The sequence below is a fragment of the Prionailurus viverrinus genome, chromosome B4 (genome assembly GCF_022837055.1).
Source record: "Prionailurus viverrinus isolate Anna chromosome B4, UM_Priviv_1.0, whole genome shotgun sequence".
NCBI lineage: Eukaryota > Metazoa > Chordata > Mammalia > Carnivora > Felidae > Prionailurus > Prionailurus viverrinus.
In genome coordinates, this window is record NC_062567.1 from 139,288,591 (window position 1) to 139,306,800 (window position 18,210).

Genomic DNA, 18,210 nt, shown 5'->3' on the forward strand with positions numbered 1-18,210 from the left:
AGGTGGGGGCTGAGGACAGAGTCCGGGCCGGCTGGGCTACAAGTTCTCAAGGAGGGCGGGGACCTCCTGACCACAGAACCCCAAACAGAAACCTGAGTGTCGTCCTCAATACCTGCTTCCACATTTGTCTTCCTGGGTGGTCAGATGCATTCTCCTTCCTCTGCCCTTGGCCCAGGGCCTCCTCCTTCCTCTCCCCACTCACACCCTGTGCCACTCTGCCCGAGGCGTGATGGGTTTTCGTTCTGCTGAATGCTACTCAACACCTCCCTGACCTGGTGCCTGTGGTGCCCGCCCTGCCCCTCCTTCCTTCACCCCTGCCCAAGGGAGGTCCAGGGCTCTGACCCTTCAGCCGTTCCCTGAGATGAGGAAGCAGGACAAGCAAAGAAAGCAGGACCCAGGTTCCGGTGAGTTCTCGGGCCCTTGGATGCCTCCAGGCCCTACATTGTGCCACTGGCCTCGCAGACTTGATGCGTGGAGCGGATAGGTCGGCCAGGCCGTGCCCGAGCGTGTGCTTATGTCTGTTTCACGGAGGGGAACGTTGAGGGCGGGAGAATGAAGGCATCCACAAAGCCAGGCCAGCTATCAGCTGGACAGCACGAGCTGTGTCCACTACCAGAGGTAGGGGAAGGTCCGCTGTCCTCAGGACTGCAAAGTGGGAAGAAAACATCCGACGCGTGGTCAAGCACAGAGACACCTTTATTGGTTCCTGGACCCAAATGGCAGGAGTCTCAGGACTGTCTTCCCTCTCCCTCGGTGCCCCAGCAAGTCAGCCTCAGACCCTCTGGTGCAGGAGCTGTGGCTGGGGCATCAGGCTTGGATCCCTACAGAGGGAAAGGGCTTCCCCAGCCCTGGTACAATGTTCCGGCAAAGACCTTGAGCTGGGTCACATGCCTGCCTCGTGGGTCAAGGCCAGGAGATGGCGTGGGGAGGGCACGGTTGGTGTGTGTCTGGGGAGTGGGCCCTCCACGCAGCAGGGAAGCCAGAGCCCCCCCCCCCCCCCCCCCCCGGAGGATGGCACCCCATCCTGCATCTGTCACGGCAGTTGGCTAAGGCACGCTGGCTGGATCACGTCCTGCGGCACAAGGCCAGAGACGTGCTGGGGACCCTGACCCTCTCCGGACGTGTGGCTGACAGATGCAGCTATTTTTTCCTCCCTGGAGACTGGGAACTGCCCGTACAGTTGTCAGGGGCTGGGGCAGCTCGTTTGGTGGCAGCTCCAGAGTCCTTCTTCGGGGCTGGCCTGTGCTTCTCCTCCTTCCCCGGAGGGGAAGACCGGGGGGAAGGAGGCCTTGAGTGCAGGGCCTGCACGACCCTGATGGCCCCCACTGCGGCGAGGAGCCCCCAGAGCAGGGTGGAAGGCTCCAGGGGAGACAGCTGTCTCCGGACCCAGTGGAGGGCCCGGGCCAGGGTGTTGCTGGAGCTGCGGGCTCGGGGTGGGCTCTTGTCCTGTGGGTGTAGGATTGAGGAAGGTCCGTGGGGACCACTCCTGTGGGGGAGGGTCACCCCTGCCACTTCCCCCTCCCTAACGCCTTCCCACCTGAAGGCCAAACTGTCTGAGCAGCATGTCCAGCGTTGGGTCCCCCAAGGACACTGGCGGGAAGAATTCCTCTACCCACTGGCGTCGCCACCACTGGCTGCAACAGGGCGGGACGTTCAGGGGCTGCCTGAGCTCAGGCCCCAGCTTCCCACTGGGCACCCTGGCCTTACCTCTGCTCCCCAGGATGTGAGAACCAGTACTTGTAGCGCTGGGCCCGCAAGTAGGTGGGTGGCTGCTTGTGGAAGGGGTACTTAGTCACGTCGTTCTGGACGAGGCGGATCACTGCCAGGGAGTGGGCTCAGCACAGCCAATGTTCTCTCGGCCCCACCCTCCCCTTCACACACACCCTGCCCCCACCAGACCCTACCCTTCCCATGAGCCACCCCCAACCCCCCACGGGGTCTCACCAGGCTCCTTGCCCTGCAGCAGGCGCAGGACCAGGCCCGTGAACCAGGGGCTGTGAGAGTGTGGGCCCAAGGCTGCGAACCACATCTGCCAGTCGAGGCGGGGCTGGTGGGGCGCCACGATGGGGGGTGGCCGGCTCACGTTCCCGGGCTTGTACATGAACTCGATCTCCTGCCCGGCAGAGCAGGTTAACACAACTCCCTGGACTGGATGGACCCTCCCCCTGCCCTCTGCAGGTCCCTCCCTGCCTCGTGGGGCCCGAGGGAGCATTTACCACCCAGCGGTGCCCGTCATAGCTGCCCTCCAGCACCACTTCGGGCCGCCCACCCAGACCGGTCATCCGGCGGAAGAGGCCGTAGGAGTTAGCCAGCTGTAGGTGCTCTACGGTGCCGAACAGGCGGTGGGCCCCAGTCCAGAGTCGCCCGTGGGTTGAGGGTTCCATGTAGGAGTATGGCACCTAGAGGCAGGTGGGCGAGGCTCAGTGCTGCCCCTCCGGACCCCACCCTCCTCCCCGAGTGCTACCCACCAGGCTGATCACAAACAAGGCCACCGTGGCAGTGCCGAAGATGAGCAGCTGGACTGCAGTGCAGAGCCTCCTCGGCCACCCTCGCACCTGGGTCCACCTGGGGGGCGGGGGACCCGAGTGCTGTCAGGCCTGCCCTGCGCAGCTCTGCCCCACCCCCTCGGGCCACGTACCTCCAGAGGGCAGTCAGCAGTTCCCAGGTGAGGGAGGCCACCCCCAGCCACATGGTGGGCAGGGTCACCGTTTTCAGCCACTGGGAAAACTGGTGGAAGGTAAAAGCTGCAGAGGGAAAGGGGTGTGAGGAGGGACGGTCCAGCTCTGCCCTCTGGTCCCCCCAGCTGGCACTCACTGGTTCTGGAGTGGACAGCATGCTGCTCCCAGTCGACTTCCAGGCCGAAGTAGTGCACGGTACCATAGGCTAGCAGCCCGTAGATGGTGAATTCCAAGAGCAGAGACAGCACAGCCAGCAGCGTCCTGGGCCAGGCTGTTGAGCAAGACAGTCATAGTCTTGGGCTGGGGCGGAACTAGAGCAGGGGTCACTTGGGGGGTGGTGGAGGGAAAGAGACTTGCTGGTGGGTGGTTGGGCTGAGAGCGTCTGGCCGTCTGGGACAAGCTGACACTCACAACTGGCTGTCTTTTTGCAGTGGCTGTTGCCAGGTGTAGCAGTCAGGTGCCCATCATCCAGAAGAGCGGTGGTGAGCACCAGCGTGAGCAGGTTGAAGAAGTTATAGTTGCCAGTGATGATAATGAGGACTTGCAGCAAAACCTGGGGGAGGGTCTGCACTGAGAGTTCCTGAGGCCCACCCCCTTCCTGGCCCTTCAGAGCCTGCTTCAAGCCCCGAGGCACCCTGTGCCTAGGTCTCTCCTGCAGGCATCCCACCCCCCTCATCATCCCCGGGCCTGTGTTATGGTCTCACTCCACTGTCCTCTACCCCCTGCTCATCCCTTCCATGGCTCCCACCACCTGGAAGAAACCCAAGCTCAGCATGCCTCGTGCAGCCCTTCTGCACCTGCCTCTGCTGACCTCACTGGCGTCTTCTAGGGTCGCCACAGCCTTGCCCCACAGGCAATGCCTTTTCATCCTGGATCAGCCTGTCCCTCCACCCACCGGGCCTTCCGGACTGCTTGCAACAGCCACCCGATCCCAATGGGACCCGCTGGGCAGTGCTGAGGAAGGCCACCTCCTACTTTCCTGACGGCTGAGGTCCCCACCCACCTGAGAGTAGAAAGCTGCCAAACGCAGGCGGCGAACAGGGGCGAAGAACAGGGGGGGCACTGCGATCTCAATGAGGAAGGTGGCCACCACACATAGTTTGTGCAGCCAGACGGGCAGGTGGTGGGTGAACCAGGAAGCAGGTGTGGGCAGGCACTGTGTCTCGTAGTGGTAGGTGAGTGCTGCAGGTGATAAATGGGTGGTCGGGGCTGGGCAGAACCCCCAAGACTGCCCCAAAGTCCAGGATGGGACCCTTACCAGTAAGCCCCCACCAAGCGGGGCAACGGCTGGTGAGCTTGACCACACCCGAGGCAAACATGAGGCGAAACAGCAGCCAGCGGACCAGCCAGAAGGGGAGGTCTTCGTGGGGCAAGGCCCCTGCCAGCCCGCCCTGGGGGGCCTGCTTATGGCGGTGGCGCGGTCTCAGGGGGGCCACCAGCACGGCCAGGAAGCCAGTCTCCAGCAGCAGGGAATCCCTATGGGAAGAAGGAACAGCACAAAGGGCCCCTCCCCATCAAGGCTGTTCCCCTCAGAGGGTCCTCCCTGGAGAGGCAAACATATCCTGCTCCACCCCATCCCCTGCAGCCAGCATCCCCACACCCAGGAGTCACTCACCACTGGAAATAAAGAAACACCTGGCCCACCTGCAGGGAGAAGGGTTGTCAGGGAGGCGGGGTGGGGGGGGGGTGTCTGCAGAGGCAGGCAAGGCAGAGACAGGGGTGAGCGGGAGGGTGGACAGGGCTGGAGAGAGTTGGTGACATGGGTCCCAGTGGTGCGGGGGGGTGGGAGCGGGCAGCAGGCAGCCCCCACTTGCCTGGTAGGCCGACAGGTAGGCAGCCCAGAGCAGAAGGTAGACGAGGAGGGTGCGCAGCTGGCGCAGCAGCAGCGCACCCAGGGCCAGCAGGGTGCCCAGCAGGCTCAGCAGCTCCAGGCCCTGCGTGGTGTCTAGCCCGAGCTGCGGAGCCTCCCACAGCAGGGTCGGGGTCTCCCACAGCTGCTGCCAGCGCCCCTTGCCCTGTGGCCTCAGCGTCTTCCGCGCAGGTAGGATGCCCTCGGCACCATACAGGCCTGTGGGAATGCACATCAGGGCCAGGGCCCGGACACTGTCCCCCAAGGCTAGACACCCCCCACCAGTCTGGGCCCACAGGACCCACCCCTTCCCCCAACCTAGGTCAGGACCTGGAGACTCTTGCAACCGGGTGAGAACCTGATCTCCAACCCCTCCCAGATCAGGCCCCAGAAGGTCTACCGGAATTCCCAAGTCAGGACCTCCCGCCCAACGGAGAGAGTTCTCCTCTCTTCCAGGTCATATCTCCTAACTGCCCCACCAGGTCTGCGCCCACCCCCCTCAGAATTCTGCCCCGGCGCCAAGTCAGAACCTGCACACCCTCAAACCTCCCCAAGCCCCCCCGCGGCCCGCAGGACATGAACCGAAGCCCCTACCCCAGGCACCGAGGCCTGGACGTTACTCCCTCCCCCAGTCAGCGGAGTGTCGGGCGGAGAGAGGAGGGGACGCAGGGCGCGGGCCGGGAGGTGTCCCACCCTCGGCGCCCTCACCCGGGATCTGCGTGTAGAGGGACGCGAACGCGAACATGAAGACGGCGGCCACGCCCTGAAGGAAGAGCTGTCGCGGGAGCCGGGAGCCCGCCATGTCCGCTACGCGGCCGGCCGGAGAACAGCCCTCGGGCACGCCCGGCCCCGCCCCGCCCCGCCGGCCCCGCCCCGCCCCGCCGACCCCGCCTCCAGCACCAACTGCGGCCCTTCCGGCGCGCTCCTGCAGCGCGGCGTCGGGGTTCGCTCTCGCCCGCTGCGGCCGCGTGCGTCATAGATGTGCGCGCGGCGTCACGCGCTACGTCCTTACCCTGGGCGGGAACAGCAAAATGGCGCCAGAACTAGTGGCGGGCTGAGGACGCTGGCTCCCCTCGAAGACGGCCCTGCGGTCCCCGGGCCGCCCCGGCCCCTTCCGGACATGGAGGACGTGGAGGCGCGCTTCGCCCATCTACTGCAGCCCATCCGCGACCTCACTAAGAACTGGGAGGTGGACGTGGCGGCCCAGCTGGGAGAATATCTAGAGGAGGTGAGTGCCGTCCCGGGGAGTGGCGCGGGGCGGGGCGGGGCGGCGGGCGGGGGGCTGCTGGGCGGCCCCGCCCCGCCTCCTCGTCTGTGTCCGTCTGGCGCTGTCCTCAGGCTCGTTTCTTTTTTTCCAAATCCATCTCTGCCTCTGGAAGTCATCCCTTATTAAATTAGCCTGGAGTTGTCATCACAGGTCGCTACCTGTTCCAGAGCCGTGAAATGGATTTCATGGGTGGTGACAAGCATTTTTCTGTAATGTAACAGAATAGACTAGAATTTATGTGCGTGTTTGGGTATTTGAGACAGCTGGATCACGGTGAAAGAGAGTTTCTTATCTTGGGTTCTGAAACCAGTTTCAAGCTACTGTCATGTTCTACTCGTCAGCATTTGGTCTTTATTTACTTGACATATGAGTCTAGTCCTTGTTAATGTGCTGTCTGCTCCATTTCTGTACTTCGCTTTCACATTGCAGCTCACTTGGACTGCGATCAACAGTGACGTCTATCCTGGCAAATTCAAGGGACGCTAGAAGTGTCACCTTATTCAGTTCAGTAGCATTTGTTGGGCTGACCACTCCTTTTTGGATACAGATTTACGTGCTCTGATTTTTTTCTCCCCATGTTATTTGCTTACTATTTCTTTGCTATTTAAGTGTTTAGCTTCTCTGGGCAGGGCCTGGGCCATCTTCTGTATCTCCCTTAAATAATCTCACTTGTTTCCCTGATTTTAAATATCATCTGTATGAGGACAACTCTCAGATTTATGTCTTCATCCCAGATCTTTTTTCTTTTTCTTTTTTTTTTTTCTTTTTAGACAGCACGAGGTGGGGGGAAAAGCAGAGGGGGAGAGAGAAAGAGAAAGAATGTTAGGCAGGCTCCACACTCAGCATGGAGCCTAACTTTTTGCTCAGTCACACGATCCTGGGATTATGCCATGAGATGCTCAACCAACTGAGCCCCCCCTGGCCCCCCAGCAGATCTTTTTTTCTGAATTTATTTTGTATATCCAGCTGCTTACCTTTGACATTCCTCTTAGACATTCCACAGAAGCATCTCAGGTTTTTTTTTTTTTTTTTTTAATGTTTACTTATTTTGAGAGCAGGGTAGGGGCAGAGAGAGAGGGAGAGAGAACCCAAGCAGGCTCTGTGCTGTCGGTGCAGAGCACCATTTGGGGCTCAAACTCGGGAACTGGGAGGTCATGACCTGAACTGAAACTGAGAGTCAGACACTTAACTGAGCCACCCAGGTGCCCCAAGCATCTCAGATTTAATACATTAAAGTGGAGCTTTAGATTTTTTTGCCCTAATCTCGGTCTTCCTGATCTTGCTAAATAGCACTCCTGTTCAACAAAAGGTGAGAACTAAAAGCTGTTTTAGTGAAACTCGGTGAATTCTGTCAGTGGCACCACCAGAATTTCCCTTGAATTCATCTGTTTTCTACCTGGCTCAGATTCATGTAAAACCTTCCTTCCTAGGCTCTGTAACAGCTTTTTTTGGCCCCATCCGATTCACCCTCCATCCAGTAGCAAGTGTGACTGCAGTGGCGCCTCAGAGGCTTCTGTGCTAAGACTGAAGCGCAAGCCTCCTTTTCCGAATCTGGCCTTGCTGACCGTTGTAGCCTCGTCTTGAGCTCCTCTCCACCTGTTCTTTAGAGCCAATCAACCTACAACACTGGGGCTTATTTATTTATTTTTAAGTTTATTTATTTAATTTGAGATAGAGAACCAGCAGGGAAGGGGCAGAGAGAGAGGGCCACTGAGGATCCGAAGCAGGCTCTGTGCTAACAGCAGACACTCACCGACTGAGCCAGCCAGGTGCCCTCCCCTCCTTTTTTTTTTTAATAAGGAACTTTATTTATTTTATTATTATTTTTTAGTTATCTCTACACCAAACCTGGGCTCAATCTCAGGACCCTGAGATGAGGAGTTGCATGCTCTACCGACTGAGCCAGCCGGGTGCCCCTGGAGCTCATTCCTGACTGAGGGTCTTGGTATTTTCTGTTCCCACTGGGGAATATTCTTCACCCATTTATTTTTATGATTAACCACCTCTTATCCTCTATGTCTCAGGTTAAACGTCAGGTGAGCAGCCTGTTTAAGATAGTTGTCACAGTACCTTATGTTCTTTAGGATGTTTATCACAAGCTCTTCTTTAACTTGTTCACTTGTTTAACTCTGCTAGGGCAGGAACCATGTGTATACTCTGTTCCCTTTGCATAATAATAATAGAATGCCCGGCATATAGTAGGGGGCATTGCATATAGTAGGGGGCATAGAATAAGTGTTTGTTGGATGAACGCTTGATCTACTGATCTACCTTCTCTGCTTGGACACCTGGACTGCTGAGAAAATGCAGAGAGTTGTGCTGGGTGGGGCTACTGTGAATTCAGGTTTCCACATTGGTCAGGGTGCCTGGGGATGCTTGGTAGATCTACTTCCTGGCTTGGTCAGCTCCCTTCCTGCTTTTGTTTGCTGTTCCAGACCTTCTCTGCCCTTTAAAGTCCTGATTCCCTGCTTCTTGTTTTGTCTTTTTCCTCCTTTCCTTTTCCATGCAGCTACCAGAAAGTTCTTTTTTAAAACACATCACGTTGCTACTCTCGCAGAGCACCATTTGGGGCTCGAACTCAGGAACTGGGAGATCATGACCTGAACTGAAACTGAGAGTCGGACACTTAACTGACTGAGCCACCCAGGCTCTTTCATCCATTTATTTTTTTTGTTTGTTGTTGAGTGTCTGCTGTATGCCAAGAATCATGTGAAATCCTAAGAAAATAGTGGCAAGCAAACAGTAGTCCCTGCTTCACCCTTGTAGGAGAATGGATCCTGAGGAAGTAACGACACAGGGTCGTTGGAACAGGCATTAGTTCTACAGGGAGGTTAAGAGATAGGCTCACAGTCCTAATAGGTGGCAGAGCAGAGGCCACTGTCCTCGTCACTGTGTCTTTGTGCAATCACAAACATGAGAGGTTCAAAAGAAAGTTGAGGGCTCCACGAAGAGTTTATGTGGGGGACTGAACTTTGTTTGGGATGAAAGGAGTTGCCTAGTCAAATGAGCTGAAGAATGTTCCACGTGGAGAGAAGATAGGTTCTGAGGTTGTGAGGTGGGAAAGTGCTTGGCTCCATGGGGGACCTGGAAAGGTAGCCCTGTGTGACTGCCGTGCAGCGAGCAGGGGAGGGTGCGTAGCTGCAGAGGGAAGCTGGTCAGCCTGCGAGGCTCTGTTTGCGATTTGGGTTTTTTTCCCTGAGAGTGACAGAAAGCCATTAGGGTTCTGAGTGGAGTGAGGTAATTCTGCCTTGTGTCTGCAGACAAGCGCTGGCTTGTCGAGAGTAGGCTGGAAGGGAGTGAAGGCGGGGGGAGAGCCCAGTTAGTGCCGAGGGCAGGGCGAGAGGTGGGGCCGGCTGAGCAAGAGCCACAGCCACTGTGGAGAGGAGCAGACAGTTTAGTCGAAGTGGAGCATGGAATTGGCAGGGAACTTGGCATAGGTTGAATGGGGAAAATGAGAGAAGACAGGAAGGAGCTGAGACTTGCGGGTTTTTGGACGGGTGGTGGGGGGGGGGGATATCGAGAGTTCAGTGTGGGCCCGTCCGATACAAATTTTGGTTAAGACATCCAAATGGTGTTTGAAGAAGGCAGCTGGACATACGGATTTAGGCTTAGATGGGAGGTTCAATCTGGAGCATGCATTTGGGAGTTGTTAGAAAGTGGATGGAGTGTGAGGTCCTGGGAGTGGGTGAGCCAGCCTAGGCTGAGAAGAAGAGGGCCTGGGTGGCCCGGCTACCCTCTGCTTCATAGTCCCTCCTTTCAGGGAAAGCCCTTCACTTATTTCCAGAATGTTTGCACTCTGTCAGACTCTCATGTTTCACTGACCTGAAAAACTCCCTCTATCCTTCAGGAACTGGTAGAGGTGGTCCCTGGGTGGTGTCCTCCTAGACTCCCTCTCCATAGTGTCTTACGTCTGACCTTGCTCCCCAACACGCCCTGTGCTTTGGCCATGTTTGCGTGATACTCATTTTCCTAAATAGCGGACTCCCGGGTCAGCTAACTGCCTTTGTGGGAGTGGTTGCTCTTCCTAAAAGGCCTCTCCTTTCATCTGCCTGGGGAGTGTGTCTTTCAGGCTTAGCTCTGATGTCAGCACTTGGTTCGTTCATGAGACATTTACTGGACACCAGCGTCAGGCCGTGAGGTAAAGGCTGCAGTTGCCCTACAGGGAGGGAGAAGTCCCTGGCGTCGAGCCAGGCGTCCGAGCCACACTGCTGGGTTCACACGGGGCACAGCTGGGGGCAGGTGTCCTAGGCACGTGGAAAGCAAAGGCAGAACTTGAAAAAACATGTTGGGCTTCAAAGTGCTGTTTGCTGAGAGACGTGCAGGAGAGGGGCCAGGTTCTGGGGAGCCCTGGCTTCAGCATGGAGAGAGAAAGTTTGGGGACATTGATGTGTTGGGGTTGCTCTAAGCACAGTCCCGCAGCTTAGGGGAGAGTGTTGCCGCAGATGGGTCTGGGACTTGTTGGCATGTGGTCCGTGGACACTGACATTCAAGGGGTGGTAGGAGCTGGGGCTCGGGAGGTTAGGGGTTGCAGAGGAAGGAGGGGGACTCGCTTGTGTTTCCTTAGTTTCTGCTCAAAGGATTGAGGCCCAGAGTTCTGTCTCTGTCTTCCCCACCCCTGAGGTTCCCCTTTCCTTCTCGCAGGGTGAGGGATCTTCCCGCCCGATTCTGTCCAACTTGTGCCTTGACTTAGATGGGCTCAGTGCGGAGCGTCTCCAGGGAGAGACTCCCGTGCAGCTCTGGCCGTTTGTGGCTGATACACTCCAGGGGCCTTCCTTTTCTAAACTAGTAGGTCTGAGAGGTTACAGGAGGTAGGAGACATCACAGAGGCCCGCCTCCTCACTCCAAGCAGAGCCAGAGTGCCGGGAGGAGGCAGGGGCGCTGGGTGAGCTCTTGGGGAGAAGCGTACCCAGGTTTCGGCTTCCCGACGCCCTGGTGTTGTGTTTTGCAGCTGGACCAGATCTGCATTTCTTTTGATGAAGGAAAAACCACCATGAACTTCATTGAGGCAGCGCTGCTGATCCAGGGCTCTGCCTGTGTCTACAGTAAGAAGGTGGGCCCATCTGGCTGCTGCTCTTGCCATTGCAGCGTCTGGTGGGACTGAGCCTGACTGTCTTGCTGGGGCAGATGGCAGGCTCACCCCTGTCTCTTACCTTCCTCGCCAGCACCTCCTGTGTCCCTCTTCCTCAGCACCTTTTAATACAGCTTGGATTTATAATTGAACAATTATAACTGAGGAACAGTCTTGGATTTATAACTGCAGGGCCTGCTGCTAATGCTAAACATCCAGTGGTACACAGGAGAGCCCCATGCAGCAAAGAATGATCCAGTCCAAACTGTCAGTAGTCCAATCGTCCAGAACCCCATGTAGAATAAGAGGAAAAGCAGGATGAAGCGAGCATCCTGAGAAAACCAGTGTTTAGGAAGTGCCTACAAGAAGGAAAAGTGAGAGAAAGGTAAACCAAGACAGTGTCCCGGAAGACAGAGCAGTAGAGAATTTTAAGGGGGAAGAAAGAAGACCGTAAGACCCAAAATGTTGAGTTCAGTGAATTGACCCACACCGGAAAGGTTTTCAGGTGTCCAGTGGGTATCCTGGAAGGTCACCAGGGGTTTTAGGGAGAGAAGGACCAGACTGTGGGCTGGGGAGAGGTGTGGAGACATGGCGTGACCCCTTTGGGGGAGAGGTCACTGGAAGGGGGGACAGCGAGGAAAGCAGCAGTCCTCCGTTCAGGCTGTGGTCCATCTCATGCCCAGCTCCTGGACACCACCTGCACTGGTGAAATCAGAACTGGGCAGGGGGCAGGTATCAGTGACAGCCAGCGCTGAAGGGTGGGGGTGGGGCGGCGGCTGCAACAGAATCCCAGAAGAGATAGTTGAGGAATGGGTCAGGACCATGGATTGACGAGCCTGCCTTGAAAAAAAGAAAAGGCACCTCATCTCAGGATTCTGGAGGAGGAAGTCAGTATTGATCCGCAGAAGTTGGACACAGGCATTTGGGGAGTTACTGCCAAGGGCCCCAGTTTTCGTAATGGAGAATATAAGTCAGCTGTTAAGAATCAGCTACTACGTAGGAAATTTGGTGAAAGTTCACAATGCTTGCTGAGGGGAATGCAAACGAAAGACTGACAGAAGGCACAGACGGTCCGCGCATCTTGATGTCTGCAGGGGCACGTTTGTGCCCTTTTCCTCCAGCAGTGCGTAGCCATCCCCTAGGGGGGAGCACGGAAAAGTGCTCAGAATTGAGCGGACTCAGCATTGGCGGTGTAGTGGGTGGGAGGAAGACAAAAGGTAAGAGTTCAGAACTGTGTTAAGGAACTTGATAATGGGGTCCAAACTAGAGAAGGGCAGTGAGCCATCTACATTCAGTTCTAATGCACAGGACACGGATTTATCTCTGGGCACCATAAGTTATTAAGACAGTTCAAGATTTCGCTGGTTACGTCAGATTCCTACATCCTGTATTTGTCCTGAGAAGGAATGTCTGCAAGTGACTTTGAAAGCATAAAACGTGAGGTGACAGACGGAGAGAAGTGTGGTAAAGCAAGTGTAGTGAAACGTTGACGAAGTCTGGGAGGTGGGGGGGAGTGCGAGCTCTAGACGAGCACTGCCCAGCAGGACTTCCTGAAATGATGGACATGGTCTGTGACCTGTGCTGTCAAAGACGGTAAGTACTTGCCACACGTGACGACGGAGGCCTCGAAAGGTGGCCGGTGTGACTGAGCAATTCTGAGTTTTACTGACTTTCAGTGAACTTGAATTTCAAATTGGTTGACTCACACGTGGCTAGTGGCAGTGAGAATCATGCATCCCTGGGTACAAATCCCAGACCTACCCCTGATCCAGGCGACTTTCTCTCGGTTTATTCTACTATAAAACGGGAACAGCAGTGACACCTAATTCAGACAGACTAGACGGGAAGAAGCACGAACACAATTCTGTATGTGAACAAACACTTGAAACGGGTAGTGCTTATTGGTCCTAATAAATGGGGCCCCTGTGATGAGGGGGCACCACCTCTTGTGCTCACCATTGTGTCCAGTGTCTAGTGCAGAGCCCCGTACATAAGAGAAGCGCAATGAACGTTTGTTGCATAAAAAAAAAAAAAAAAAAAAAAAAGGCAGGGCCAAGAAGAGGGGTTGCGTGTGCTCTGGGGTGGTGTCATCCCAGAGGGAAAGACCCAGAGGTGGTACACACACGCCCTGCTGGTCAGCCTCGGAAATCCTGACCGTTACCCTGTGACGGGGCAGGCAGGGACTCACGGGCTTCCGGAGATGGGGCGGTGGTGGCCCGAGCCTGCGGGCGGGGCGGGAAGGAGCTGCTGTGGGTGTCGGACAGGAGCAGCACGGCGACGGGCCGGGGGGCCGCACGCAGGCCGGCGTGCAGGGACTGAAGACGGTCAGAGCTGGGTGACGACGGCCGTTCCTGTGGCTGCATGCAGCGTGGGGACGGAGGACGAGGAGAGAACCACAACCGATAAGACGTGCTCGTGTGATTGGAGAGGCCACTCTAGCAGCCACGTGGGCGGGACTTGTGCCGGAGGGTTTCGAGGGGACGGTGGGCTTCTCTGTGCACACGCTCGTCTCTGCGTCTCTGGTAGGCTGCTCCTTTCCGCATCCTCACCGTCTGCTTCTGGTCACCAGGTGGAGTACCTGTACTCGCTGGTCTACCAGGCTCTCGATTTCATCTCTGGCAAGAAGTGAGTACTGGTGGTCTGAGCCAGCAGGTGGAGGCCTGAGTGTCTGCCCTGCCTGCAGCCTCCCAGACACCCATGCACTGATTCTTTCTCAGGCGGGCCAAGCAGCTGTCCTCGGTGCGGGAACAGGGGGCGGATGGGGACGCCAGTTCCGAGGCCCCCCAGGAGGCGGACGACCAGGTGAGATCTATCGGGTGCGTGGCCACTGCCTGCTGTGCACTTGCCAGGCGCTGCTCCTGAGCTGTGTCTCCCCACAGTTCCTGTCGCTGGATGACCTCCCTGAGTCCCGTGCTAATGTGGATCTGAGGAACGACCTGCCTCCCCGTGTGAGTCCCCCTCCCTCTGTGGGGCTGCCTTTAGCTGATGGGGGTGTTGGAAGGTGTCCTCCCATACGGTTTCCCACATGGAGCCCGCGGGGCCTGTGGCTCACCCACTCTTGGCCTCCACGCAGGAGATCCTCATCGTCCCTCTCCTGCCCATGGCCCTTGTGGCCCCTGATGAGATGGAGAAGAATGTTAGCCCCCTGTACAGGTACTGGCCTCAGCTTGGCTGAGGGGAATCAGATAAGGGGCGAGGGCTGCTTGGGAAGGGTCTCTGCAGTGGCTGTGTTTCTGCCAGCACAGCTGTCAGGGGGAGGTCCTGGCCAGCCGGAAGGATTTTAGGATGAACACATGCACCGCCCACCCCAGAGGAGCCTTCATGTTGGAGCCGGTGGGCATATCCCCAACGGAGACACTGCTGCCAAGGAACCAGAAGGGTGAGGGCTTGGATGTGGGGGCCGGGTGGGAAGGAAGGGACTTCTGGGCTGGACCCCTTGTCGGGTCCCCTGTGCCTGCCAGCTCTGGTCCTGCCTCCCTCCCCGGGTACCTGCTGTGAGGATAGGTCTGCCAGGCCACATCCCCTCTGCCCCCTCTTTGCCCGTAGCTGGCTCGGCCCCGGGGTGCCCGAGTCCTGTGACGGGTCTCTGCTCTCCTTCCCCTGCCCTGGCTCTGCTGGGCCCCTGGGAGGGGCCTCCTGGAGGGAGGGGCTGGGCTGACCCTGTCCCGTCCCCCATCTTTCGCAGAGGCTGAGGGGGCTGAGGAGCAGCCAATGGAAGTCTGTGTGTGCAGTTCCGTCCCCGCGCTCAGCGCCTCCCAGGAGCCAGGTGAGAAGAGAGCACCACGGTGGACTTGCGGGGTTGGGGTGGGGAGATGGGGCTCTGCGTGGGGCCACGCTCCGCCGCCCCAGGGGTGAGGTGTGGGGAGCAACGAAGCCTGGCTTCTTTGCCCCTGGACCTAGGCCTCCCTCCCCACCTTGGCCTCACTGCGCCGTCTTGGTCTCGTGACTGCCCTCGGGCCGTTCTCGGGCCCGTGAGGTTTGGACCTCGCCCTGGGCACACATGGACGGCAGCCTTTCAGGAGGAAAACTGGTAAAACGAGCCAAATGAAACCGTGGCATGGCGAGAGGCGTGGTCATACCACTCCGGGTCTAACGGGTGGGGCTGAGTGAGGGACTCGGCCTTGCAGGCTCTCCGGGGTGTTGGCCAAGGCCAGCCTCCCATCTGCTGTCTGGCCTTGGGCTTCTCGGGGCTGACCGGTCTCTTGCTCCCCGGCCCAGGTACCTCTCCGGAAGGCCCGCTGCCTGGAGGTGGTGAGGAGGATGAGGACGCAGATGGGGCAGTGGAGCTCCCTGAGCCCATGGCCCCCGACGTCCCTCCAGAGCCCCAGGAGCCCAGGAGCCCGCAGCAGGTGGGGGCCCTGCGAGGCCTGCGAAGGCCCCACACTCCGGTGGGATAGGCGGGCCCGGGGGCTTTGCCCTTTCGGGTGGTGCCTTCTACATCTTTCCTCTTTCCGATCAGAATGGCTGCTGCTCCTTAGAGAGGTGGCCTAGGGTTCAAGGGTCTGAGCCCCGTGGTCATGCTACCACCTAGCATGGCAGCTGGTCTCCCAGGCTGACTCCCGAGATCGGGCTGGTGGGAGGGGATGGGCTTTGGAGGCTGTCGCTGCCCCTTCCACCCCCGAGGGTTGGCTTTGTGTTCCTGCCTGGAGCTCCAAAATCTTTTCATTAGAACAAAAATCCTGATACATACAGGAAAAACGTTAATATTTGTTAATTTTGATTGGTACATACATGGATGTTTATTGCAGTCTTTTTTTTTCTTTTTTGCTATTTTTTAAAGGAAAAAAACAGTACCCCATTTTACTAGTTTACTAGTTTGTGTGTTCTAAAATTTTTCCTAGAGTGTTTGTTTTCCTTAAGAGGGTCCTTCTGCAGGGTTCTTGGTGTCCGACCCTAGAGCAGACTACTGGGGTGCCCCAGCCTTGGGTGGAGGAGGGGAGAGGCATCCCTGGGGCTGTTTCTTTGCAGAGTGCTGCCCAGCCCAGCAGGTGTGTGCTGCGGGAGCGACGGGAGCCTATGTCCCTGCTGAAGGTGAGGGTTAGTGGGGCTCAGACCCTCCCCGGCAAGGAGGATGTGCTTTGGGGCTCTGCTGCCCGCCCCTCACTCCTGCTAGCTTTCAGAGCTCCGGATGCCTGGGCTCCTAGCTGGAGGCCCTTTGTGCTGGCTCGCTCTTGCAAGGAATCTTCCTTGCCCCAGAAATCGAATCCCCTCTTCTGCTGCTCTGGGGAACCTCTCTCTCTGGTGGGTCACCCTTGGGTCCTGGATTGAATGTGGCCAGCCCTTCTCTGTGTCTGGACTTCTGGGGGGGAAGATGCACATCCCCTGCTCCCACCCCAGGGTCTGCTTGTACTCTTTGCTCAGGAGACCCCAGACCCCTGGCAGAGCCTGGACCCCTTTGACTCCCTGGACGCCAAGCCCTTCAAGAAAGGTAATTGGGTGGAGGGACACCTTCACTCGGGCACCTGTGGCCGGGTTCTCCGGAGCACTAGTGGTAGATGAGGGTGGGGGCTGTGCTGCCTAGTGCGGTCTGCACTTGCTCCTCGGGCTTGTGGGTGCCATCATCCGCCCCAGGGCCTTTAGTTGTGCACTGAGACGTAGCCATTTGCCCCCAGGTAGGCCCTACTCTGTGCCCCCCTGTGTGGAGGAGGTTCCAGGACAGAAGCGCAAGAGGAAGGGTGTCGCCAAGCTGCAGGACTTCCACCAGTGGTACCTGGCTGCTTGTGAGTGGGTGTGGTGGGGCCGGGCCAGGGCAGGAGGGTCCGCGTGCAGCTCACGGGGACTTGGCTCGGTTCCTACTGACCAAATTCTCTCGAAGATGCCGAGCACGCTGACAGCAGGAGGCCCCGGCGAAAGGGCCCGTCCTTTGCAGGTGAGGTCAGGGTCATGTGCGCACTCTGCTGAGTGCCTGCCTCCCCTCGGCCTGGGGGCACCCAAGGCTCTAGATGGACTGGGGAGGGGGGCTGGGCAGGGCGTGGGAGCCCCTCTTACAAGGGCTTTGTGTGTAGACATGGAAGTCCTGTACTGGAATCACGTGAGGGAGCAGCTGGAGACCCTCCGGAAGCTGCAGAGGAGGGAGGCAAGTACTGGCCACTGTCTGGAGCCCGCGTGGTCCCAGGTGGGAGACAGCAGTGTGCCTCATAGATGCTGTCTGCACACAGATGGCGGAGCGGTGGCTGCCGAGGCCTGAGGAGGGGCTGTGGCCTGTGGAAGAGGACCGCCTGGAGGGTTCCCTGGAGGATCTGGGGGCGGCAGGTGGGAGCCTACTGGGATGGGCCGGGGTGGGGGCTCAGCATCCGCTGCCAGCCAACCTGCCTCCTCCTGGGCTTCTCTGTCTGCCAACAGATGACTTTCTAGAGCCTGAGGAGTATGCAGAGCCTCAGGAGGCAAAGCCTGGGGAAGCCGCAGACCTGGGTAGGTCTGAGAGTGAGCTGCTGGCCCGGGGCGGGGGGGCGCCTGAGGACAGTGGAGGGGGGAAGGGGTGTGGCCTGTGGCCACAGAAGCTCATAGCTGCCCCTTTCCCAGAAGCAGAGGCCGTGCCGGCATCCCTGAGCTATGAGGAGCTGGTCCGCAGGAATGTGGTAGGTCCCAGTCAGAGCAGGTGGGGGCGCTGGGTGCGGGGCTCCTGCACAGAAGGTGGCAGCTCCCGGTCCCGCCCTAGGAGCTCTTTATCGCCACGTCTCAGAAGTTCGTGCAGGAGACGGAGCTGAGTGAGCGCATCAGGCACTGGGAGGACACCATCCAGCCGCTGCTCCAGGAGCAGGTGAGGGAGGGGTTGGGCCAAGCCCTGACTGACAGCTAGGGACTCCCCTGCCGCCTGCCTGGGTTTTGCCCCGGGATCTTGCCCCTCTTTCTTGCAGGAACAGCACGTGCCCTTTGACATCCACACCTATGGGGACCAGGTGGTCTCAAGGTTCAGCCAGCTCAACCAGTGGTGTCCCTTTGCGGAGCTAGTAGCTGGCCAACCTGCCTTCGAGGTGTGTCGCTCCATGTTGGCCTCCCTGCAGCTGGTGAGTGGCCTGGGGAGCCTGGGAGGGAAGCGGTCCCCGACTCTGCTGACACCTTATCCCTGTAGGCCAACGACCACACGGTGGAGATCACTCAGCAGCCGGGGCTGGAGGCAGCTGTGGACACCATGTCCCTGAGACTACTCACCCACCAGCGGGCCCACAAGCGCTTCCAGACTTACGCTGCCCCCTCCATGGCCCAGCCTTGAGCGGGGAGCCTTGACGCTGACGGGTGGGCTCTGGAGCTCCGTCCCCCGTGGGTGCTGGGCATCGTGTCTGCTCACTCGACCCTTGTTTCCTGGCTGGCCCAGCCCAATAAAATGGTGTTGCCATCCCACTTAGTC

At 58.3% G+C, this 18,210-nt stretch overlaps 2 protein-coding genes across 6 annotated transcripts; one reads left to right on the top strand and one right to left on the bottom strand.

Moving 5' to 3' along the window:
• Window positions 1–678: 678 nt before the first annotated feature.
• On the bottom strand, window positions 679–5,382 carry LMF2 (lipase maturation factor 2). 3 transcript variants are annotated; one of them, XM_047868328.1, is made up of 14 exons: window positions 5,236–5,382; window positions 4,493–4,746; window positions 4,294–4,322; window positions 3,937–4,154; window positions 3,682–3,860; window positions 3,090–3,231; window positions 2,815–2,949; window positions 2,639–2,744; window positions 2,469–2,565; window positions 2,217–2,399; window positions 1,945–2,113; window positions 1,708–1,819; window positions 1,538–1,634; window positions 679–1,446 (listed from the first exon to the last, which is right to left on the bottom strand). In XM_047868328.1, the coding sequence occupies exons 1-14, from the start codon at window positions 5,327–5,329 to the stop codon at window positions 1,141–1,143; spliced, it is 2,121 nt and encodes a 706-aa protein (XP_047724284.1). In that variant the 5' UTR covers window positions 5,330–5,382; the 3' UTR covers window positions 679–1,140. The 3 variants fall into 3 exon arrangements, with proteins under 3 accessions (XP_047724284.1, XP_047724285.1, XP_047724283.1); XM_047868329.1 differs by having other exon boundaries at window positions 1,708–1,769; window positions 3,090–3,243; XM_047868327.1 differs by having other exon boundaries at window positions 3,090–3,243.
• A 132-nt stretch (window positions 5,383–5,514) lies between these two features.
• NCAPH2 (non-SMC condensin II complex subunit H2) lies at window positions 5,515–18,203 on the top strand. Of its 3 annotated transcripts, none has more exons than XM_047865998.1 (20): window positions 5,515–5,755; window positions 10,743–10,844; window positions 13,432–13,487; window positions 13,580–13,664; window positions 13,742–13,810; window positions 13,936–14,015; window positions 14,108–14,241; window positions 14,548–14,628; window positions 15,081–15,211; window positions 15,831–15,893; window positions 16,224–16,290; window positions 16,475–16,582; window positions 16,678–16,731; window positions 16,868–16,938; window positions 17,021–17,114; window positions 17,205–17,273; window positions 17,385–17,440; window positions 17,521–17,622; window positions 17,720–17,869; window positions 17,935–18,203. In XM_047865998.1, the coding sequence occupies exons 1-20, from the start codon at window positions 5,648–5,650 to the stop codon at window positions 18,073–18,075; spliced, it is 1,821 nt and encodes a 606-aa protein (XP_047721954.1). In that variant the 5' UTR covers window positions 5,515–5,647; the 3' UTR covers window positions 18,076–18,203. The 3 variants fall into 3 exon arrangements, with proteins under 3 accessions (XP_047721954.1, XP_047721955.1, XP_047721956.1); XM_047865999.1 differs by having other exon boundaries at window positions 17,388–17,440; XM_047866000.1 differs by lacking the exon at window positions 15,831–15,893.
• The last annotated feature ends 7 nt before the right edge of the window (window positions 18,204–18,210 follow it).